Source organism: Helobdella robusta (assembly GCF_000326865.2).
Source record: "Helobdella robusta unplaced genomic scaffold HELROscaffold_20, whole genome shotgun sequence".
Taxonomy (NCBI): Eukaryota; Metazoa; Annelida; class Clitellata; order Rhynchobdellida; family Glossiphoniidae; genus Helobdella; species Helobdella robusta.
In genome coordinates, this window is record NW_008704084.1 from 776,944 (window position 1) to 785,581 (window position 8,638).

The 8,638-nt window shown below is 40.9% G+C and overlaps 1 protein-coding gene across 1 annotated transcript in view; it reads right to left on the bottom strand.

Moving 5' to 3' along the window:
• The window catches only part of HELRODRAFT_191329 (hypothetical protein), a gene marked incomplete at its 5' end in the record, with an annotated part of 10,966 nt that extends 2,393 nt beyond the window's left edge, over positions 1 to 8,573 (bottom strand). The window contains 13 exons of the mRNA XM_009017925.1: positions 385 to 557; positions 1,111 to 1,514; positions 1,701 to 1,965; positions 2,223 to 2,661; positions 2,959 to 3,061; positions 3,659 to 3,837; positions 4,116 to 4,243; positions 4,411 to 4,642; positions 4,845 to 4,962; positions 5,265 to 5,462; positions 5,827 to 5,922; positions 6,257 to 6,373; positions 6,821 to 8,573. Of these exons, the coding sequence (XP_009016173.1) occupies positions 385 to 557; positions 1,111 to 1,514; positions 1,701 to 1,965; positions 2,223 to 2,661; positions 2,959 to 3,061; positions 3,659 to 3,837; positions 4,116 to 4,243; positions 4,411 to 4,642; positions 4,845 to 4,962; positions 5,265 to 5,462; positions 5,827 to 5,922; positions 6,257 to 6,373; positions 6,821 to 8,573 (4,205 nt within the window). The remainder of the gene's footprint in view (positions 1 to 384; positions 558 to 1,110; positions 1,515 to 1,700; positions 1,966 to 2,222; positions 2,662 to 2,958; positions 3,062 to 3,658; positions 3,838 to 4,115; positions 4,244 to 4,410; positions 4,643 to 4,844; positions 4,963 to 5,264; positions 5,463 to 5,826; positions 5,923 to 6,256; positions 6,374 to 6,820) is intronic.
• Positions 8,574 to 8,638: the final 65 nt, after the last annotated feature.

An 8,638-nucleotide genomic window follows, 5' to 3' on the forward strand; every position in this document is an offset into this window, starting at 1 on the left:
AATTGGGTACGAATCCAGCCTTTAACTGATCATATCAATCAACAAACATATCAGTAATATTTATAAACCAATTAATAAATCAATTACTAAAATACACCAATCAATCAATCTGTTGATCAATCAATCAATCTGTTGATCAATCAATCTGTTGATCAATCAATCAGTCAATCAATCAGTCAATCAGTCAATCAGTCAATCAGTCAATCAATCAATCAATCAATCAATCAATCAATCAATCAATCAATCAATCAATCAATCAATCAATCAATCGATCAATCGATCAATCGATCAATCGATCAATCGATCTATCAATCAATCAATCAATCAACTAACCAACCAACCAATTAACCATCAAACCCAAATAACAGTCCCACCCTGACACACCACTGCCCCAGAGCCCTCCTCAGCTGGGGGTCCACAGAGTGAGTGACCAACTGAACGATGATAGGCTGGAATGTGGGCAGGAGGGCGTGGTATGTTCTGTCATTTAATTGGTTGTACAATTGAAGCACATTCACTAAGGTCTCTACGCTTGATTTCAAGTGAGCTACGCTGTCCTGTGTGTGTGTGTGAATGTGTGAGTGTGTGCGTATGTACACGTGTATGTGTGTCTATGTGTGTGTGGGTGTGTGTGTGTGTACACGTTTATGTGTGTGTACATGTGCGTGCAAGTTTTGATATACTGACTAGATATCCCTACAATAATATCTCTCTCCAGAAACAATAATGATCAAGTCCATCCAATTGCTCTTGACTTTTCTAATGCTCTTGAAACTCTGAAGCACTTTCTCTCTTCCACCACCTGACATCCTCTCCAAAATAATTATGCATTTTCATTTCGAATAGAAGTCATTCCACTTGTTTCCGTTCAGGATTCTCATCAAACTTTTCCCTATCAATCCTAGCGTGGTTCAATGATCCGTCCAAATTGTTTCGGACTGTAAAGGGGAGCGTGTTGCTAGATCATCTCCATCATCAACTTCCATCATAATTATCCCTCTGCGTCATATTTTGTAGTGGTGAGTGTTGACTATTTGGCTTCTATCTCTGGTGTTTGGTGTATTGTATATGCAATATGCATGCATGGGGATAAATAAGTGACCAACCAACCTTCATGTAAGAACACTTCTGTTCGCGAGTGATCCCATAGAGATCATCATCATCATCATCATCACCTGCGGTACTTCGACGGCTGACCGGATGACCATGGTCGTCTGCAGCAGCATGACAGGGCAGATCTTTCTTCACAGCAGAGTTCTTCCGTCCTACTGATGCTGCTGTTGATGGTAACGGAAGTGATGTCATAGAAGATGATGATGAGGGTGTCGATACTGATGATAGCGTCGGTGGGGGCGGGGGAGGCATGCACTTCGTTAGCTTCCGTCTCCTGTATTCCCCCATCAGACCAATGATGGTACGGTCGGAAGCCAGTGAGTACACGCGGTCGGTCCGATTTCGAGGGGTGTCCAACACTGAGGGATCCACCAATTCAATGCTTTTCAAACTGTTGCTGCCTACGTTGAGATGAGTATGTTTAGGGAATGTTCATATGAATACAATTCAATAAGTTATGAATCCTGGCCCAACAAACAAAATGTAAATAAATCATTAACCAACCAGTCAGACAGACAGACAGACAACCAAACAATCAACTAGGCAATCAAACAACCGACAAGAAAACGTACTTCTAAATTGCCCACCTTCGCCACTGCTACTCAATCGCGACTTCGAAGTGGCTCCTCCGTGATCACCATCATCCTCATTACCACCACAGCCGCTACCAGCGACGGCCGCTCCAGACGCAGCGGTCGAAGACGACGATTTCCGCCATTTTTGAGGAACGAAGTGTTTGAACGATGACTGGCTCTTTTTGTCGCAAACGACATCGGCTTGGTCGTCCGGATTGTCCAGCGGAAGGAAAACAAGGATGGACTGGGAAAGTTGGTCGGATATACTGGACCCCTCCTTAGCAAACAGTTGATACTATATCTTATTACACTCAACGAACAATTAATTACTTTATTGATATAACAACAATAAAATTATGAACCATCCATCAACCAATTAACCATCAAGATATTTGGCTAATCAGCCAGCCAACCAACCGGCCAATCCACCAACCTACCACCAGTTAACTAACCAACCAGCCAACCAACCGACCAGCCAACCCACCAAACAAAACAAACCTTCTTAAGAAAGAGATCAACATAGCTACTGCAAACATTCAGCAGTGCATTCTTCAACAACTTCATGAAAACGCAGTAAAAGTGCTCCACGCTTAGATTCGAGTAACTCGCTATTTCGTACAACTGTGATGATGCTGACGACGACGATGTTGCAGCATCTGAAGTCGAGCATGAATATTTTGGAGCATTTGCTGAAGTAGCAGTGGCTTTATAATCTGCAGTTAAAGAAACAACACTACTAGTGGCAGCAGAAGTAACGACGGTAGCCGCAATATTGATAGAATCAGCAGTTGTTAGTGTGGATCCTGTCGACGTGGTAGATCTTGTTGAAGTTGCTGTTGTTGTCGTCGTCGTCTTGTGTCTCGATGTGGCCGGCAATGAAGCAACAGGAGCAGTCGGTGGACATTTCAAGATTCCTCTGGAGACGATCTCGAGGAGGGCGTGGATGTAGAGGGTCCTGCTGACACCTGCTTGTCTGCGTGTCATGGCCGGCGATCGAATGTGAATTACACTGGGACTATTGTAATAATGTCAGCCGATAAACCACCAGCTAATCAAACAGCCAGCTAACAAACCAACCGGTCAACCAACAGGCAACCAACCAGCCAACCAACCAACCAAACCAACAGGCAACCAACCAACCAGCCAACCAACCAACAACCAATCAACCAAACCAACCAAACCAACCTATCAACCAGCCAATCACACTCAATCAACTAACTTGAACATATTAGCCGAGACGTCAACTCCTATAATCTTCTGTATGAGAAACTTCAAGCCCGGCTTTGAATCGAACTGGTTCGACGTTTCTGAGGAGAGCTCGAGGCATTTCAAGAGTCCAATGACGTCAGATGATGACATGTGCTCCATCATTCCTACATCATCATCGTTACTCATTATTACTATTGTTATTACCATTATTATTATTATTATTATTCTTATTATTATTTATACCGTCAATAGTATTGCCAATATTAACATCATCATTATCGTCGTCGTCACCATCATCATCCTATTCATCACCATCATATTTATCGTCGTCATCATCATCACAATAATGTGATTAATATTTTTGCTGATAGAAAGATGAATGGAATGACAGAGGCATGGATTGTGAAGAAAGTAACGACGGTGATGATAATTCTCCAACTGAGGATAATGAGTTGTGGATGGTGATGATGAGATGGGTCGCGATGGTGTCTAATGTAATGAGGGTTCGTTATAGGATTGCTGGCTAAAGAGGGTGACCTGGACTTGTTGACGAGCTGGTTTGGCAAGAAATAAAAAAAGTACATCCGTCGTTACTCTTAACAATAACACGAATTACATGCAGTTCCTTCAAGTAGGATGATAATAATAATAAAATAATAATAATAAAATAATAATAATAATTTGATAATAATAATTTGATGTTGGCTAATAATGATGAATGAAGGATGAAAAAATTATAACGACGATGGAACCGCTCTAACCAGGCAGCAGTTTATCTTCGAAATTAGATTTATGTTCGTTGAAGGTTGAGGCCCCCTCAGACAGCATGGTACTTTCCAGGGGCACCAAGTTGCTGGTGCCGCTGAGGAGGAGGGTGCCAATGAGGTGCAACAGCATCTGATGGCTGGCCAGGCTTATAATGAGGTCCTGGAATGGAATCCTGGAAATTATTTATAATAATGATAATAATAATAATTATTATTATCATTATTATAATTATTATTATTATCACTATCAATTATTATTATTACTATTATTTATTCTTTCAATTCGAGAGATGTAATTTGTTGGAGGCATAGGATCAACAGTTCGCGTGTTTTGATTTTAATAGGGTTACTTTATAATGAGAACTCGAGTCAGATGATGATGATAGTGAATGTTCGATAGTAGAGTATGGAAACATGCGACATGCAGTGAGTGACACGTGCTGCTAGCCACCTGGCAATGGAGACATCTCCCCGAGTGAGTGAGTGAGGTGAGTGGATGAGTAGGACGATGCTCTTCTTGTCTTCGCACAGAGTCAGCGTGTTCTTCGGCTCTTGAGTTTGCGCGTTCAGTAGGAAAACCTGGTTGAACGAATGGATGGATGGATGGATCAATGGATGGATGGATTGGGTGATTGATGGATGAAAAGGTGATTGAATCGATAAATAATAAAAAGCTTAATAAAAATAAACCAAAATAAAACAAAAATAAAAAATCACGATCGAGCAGTCGAGGAATGAACGGCGACCTGTTGACTCAACTGCAGCAGGCGCTTCCTCTCCATGACGACCATCTTATCCCGCCCGATGGCGACCCTCACCTGACCTTCATCGCCGTAGAAACTATCGCTGTGGTTGTGGTAGGGGAGCATGAGGCACCTCAGGTGATACAGAGTGACGTCACAGGCCTTCCTCAGCGTGGATACAACTAACGACCACATGCGGCGAGTTAGGAGGGGACCGCAGTTGACCAGGCAGTGTCTGAGGAGGACAAATTAAGTGGCTCTAAATAATCAGCTAACGACGACTGAGAAGTTTATAATGAGCAATAAAAAGTGAAAATGAAAATCCGCCGATAACCAAGTAAACACAAACAGGTACGAACAAACACTAACAGGTACGAACAAACACAAACAAATAAATTAAAAAAACCTTTTCTTTCAACCTGAACACCTCATCTCACCTGATGCATGAGCAACCGAGTCTGGACACTGGTTCGAAGGGTTCAGCGACGAAGTCTAGTAGAACCATCAACTGGCGAGTTAGCATCAGTTCAAGGTCGTTGTGCAGGGACTGGTTGTCTGCGTGGGAGGAGGTGGTGGTGATGGTAAGATGAGTGGGTATGTGACGTGTGGTGATGTGGTTGGGGCGAAATGTGATGGGTGGGTGATGTTAGGTAGAGTGAGAAAGGTTTGATGATGTTGGTGATGATGATGACGACAATCCTAGACTGCAACATTTTCCTCACCATCAAAGTCATCCACAACCTCGTCTTCGTAATCATACACCACGTCATCATCCTTACTAATAAACTGCTACTACTTCAACCGTCATAAACACGAACGTCGCCAGCAGGAAAACAAAGAAACACCACAAGACCCACCAATGAATCGCGTTATGAAGTCAACAACGACGTCCACACACAGTCCTGTCAAGTGTCGACAGTTGGATGTCGCTGAAAGGTTCCAGTACTTAGTCACATTACATTTGTTGCCGCTGCTGAAGCTGCTGCCACTGCTGACGCTGGAGTGCAACGCAGGCATCAACAAGTTATTGAAGCAGAAGATTGAAAACCGTGGACCTGTCAATCAAATGATGGTTGGAAGGACAAATGAATGAATGAATGAATGAATGAATGAATGAAAAAAAATGAACGAATGAGTGAAAAAATAGATGAATGAGTGAACGTTAGATGATGGAAACTGGAAAATATAAGTGAGTGACGAATCTGAAAACACGAAAGAGCTGGTAGCAAGGTGAATGGAGATATCATTAGACTCTAAACGTAAAAGAACAACAACTGAATATTTCAGCCGTCGCTGTACACCAGACATCATCATCGCCATCATCATCGCCATCATCACCGCAAATTAATCATTATCATCAGGATGTAATCACAATCATCACCACCATCGTCACCACACCATACCAGCGCGGAAACGCACCAGGACTGGAGGAGGCGTATTTGATGAGTTGGAAGAGGACCTCGCAGATTCGTGGCTGGTGCTCCTTCCTGCTTTCCAACATGCTTGTCGTCAGACCTTCGTCCAGACGATGACAATTTAATCCATAAATGGTCATTACGATGAAAAGTGTATCCATAGATGATGAAGCAATGAAAAGTTTATCCACAATGAAGAATCCATCCACAAATGGACGAGTCAACATAATATTATTATTGTCACACCAACTTGATGAACTAAACAATAATAATTTCTCAAAACGATTAATTCAGTCTGCAATCATTCTAGCCAAAAACTCATTTCGCCTAACTAAAATTAACATAAAATAAACATGGTGGTAACTAACACAAATAAATACTGATAAGCTAATTAGCATAAAATGAATATTAATCAGATAACTAATTCACAATACCTTCGATAAGCAGATAGTACACGTGAAGAATACCCGAGGTATTGTCTAAGTCTTTTAGGGAGGGGAGTAATGGTGGTTGTGATGGTGCTGATTGTGATGGTGCTGATTGGAATGGTGCTGATTGTGATGAGGTAAAATGTGATGACAGTGATGTTGAGTGTGATGATGATGATGATGGCGTTGTATGACAAACAAGCAACGATGATGATGATGATGATGATGGGTGAGTAGACGTAGGCTGTACTGTTGATGACGATGGCGTTAATGATGACGATGATGAAGTTGGCAAGGCAATTGTTTGAGCACCAGTATTAAAAAGTTGCGATGATGGTGTTGGTGATGATGACAATGGATCATCGTCATCAATCCTCTTGTCATCATTTTTATTGTTATTCATTATAGTATTAGTAGATACATTTGCATCGTCTCCTTCGCTAGCTCTATTATTATTATTATCATTATTATTATTATTACTCCTATTATTAATATTATTCTTATTATTATAACAATTACTATTGTTATTATCGTTCTTATGTATTTTACCATTGGAAACACCATTCTTACCAACACCAACCTCATCCACATCGTGACCACCACCAATATTATCACCCATAACATCATGGCCATCACCTCCACCACCACCACCACCACCATCTTCAGCATCATCTTCAGCATCTTCACCATCATCTTCACCATCATCTTCACCATCATCTTCACCACCATCATCCCCATCACCCATTAATTCCACAGCGTCGATGTAGACCAGCGACGAACGCTTCCCCTTGACCACGTCATCGCAATAATCTCTACTGCAAAGTTCGTTGATGTCACCATCATCATTACCATCCTCATCATCATCATCATCATCCTCCTCATCATCATCTTCATCATCATCATCGTTGCTGATGCACGAACTGTAGTTTCCGCTGTTTATATCCTGGCTCATATTTCTATCGTCATCATCATCACTATCACCACCACCACCAACAGCAACCTTATTATCATCATCAACGGCGGTAGTAGCAGCTGCGGCAGAAGTGGCAGCAGTAGTAGCTGCGGTAGAAGTTGCAGCAGCAGCATCTCTGACGTCATCGTGCTCGATTTTCACGTCATCATTCTGGGTGAGTTCTTTGCTAATTTCATCACCGCGTTTTGATTGTTCGCTGGTGGCCTCACTACTTATTTCATTGTCATCATCATTATTATCATTATTATTATTATCATTATTATCATTATCATCAGTATTATTATTATTATTACTATCATTATTATCATCAGTATTATTATTATCATTATTATCATTATCATTATTATTACTATTATTATTATCAGAGTTATCACCAGTAACATTGTTCCTGTTAGCAATGTTATCATTCAAATGGTCATCTTTAGTACAGAGTTCATTATCATTGTTATTATCGTTAGTATGATCGGTGACTGAGTTAATGATGTTTGTATTGTTAACAATGACGTTGTTGTTGTTATCAGTGACGTTGTTGTCGTTGTTGTTTGTATAGTCGTAGTTGACATTAATGTTGTTATTTGTGTTGTTGTCATTGTTATTGTTTGCTTTGTTGTTGTTGTTAATGATGTTGTCGCGTCTGTTGTTGAAACCGAGCTTCATGTTATTGTTGATGTTGTTTATAATTCTTTCAAAGATGCTCTCGTGATAATCAGCTGTCTCTTGCAGTTTATCCAGTAACCTGTTGTTGCTGTTTATGCTATCTGCGTTGTTGTTGATGTTGTTGTTTGTGTTATTGTTGATGTTGTTGTTTGTGTTGTTGTTGATGTTGTTGTTTGTGTTGTTGACGTTGTTGTTTGTGTTGTTATCACTCTTGTCGTCAGCGATTTTATATAAGTTGCTGTTGTTGTTGTTGTTGATGGTGCCAGCTGATGTCTTAATGTCATCCATGCTGTAATTGTGTCGGTCGGCATCACTCAAGCAGATGTCGTTGCTGACTTTGTTTTCATAAAAAGCCTTCTCAGTTTTATCGTTAAAAAATGTAGCATTAGTGGTAGCTTCATCGGCAGTAGTAGCAGCAGTAGCAGTAGTGGTAGCAGCAGTAGTTGCAGCAGTGATAGTCGTTGCATCAACTTCATCTTTTACAACAATATTAGTCTTATGAACATAATCAATGTTATCAACTATGACATTTGTAGTAGCAGCAGTAGGATCGTTATCATTACTTCTATTACTATTATCATCATCGTTAACATGGTTGTCATCCCCATTGTCGTCAGCGTCTCCATTAAAGTAGAAGGTTTTTTTGAACATTTGGATATCCATGCCGTGCGATGTGAGTTGGATGTTATCCATTTTGTGGTGGTTGCAGTGGATTCTGTGTAGTTGGTATGTTGGTTGGAAGGTTAGTTGGGTGGCTG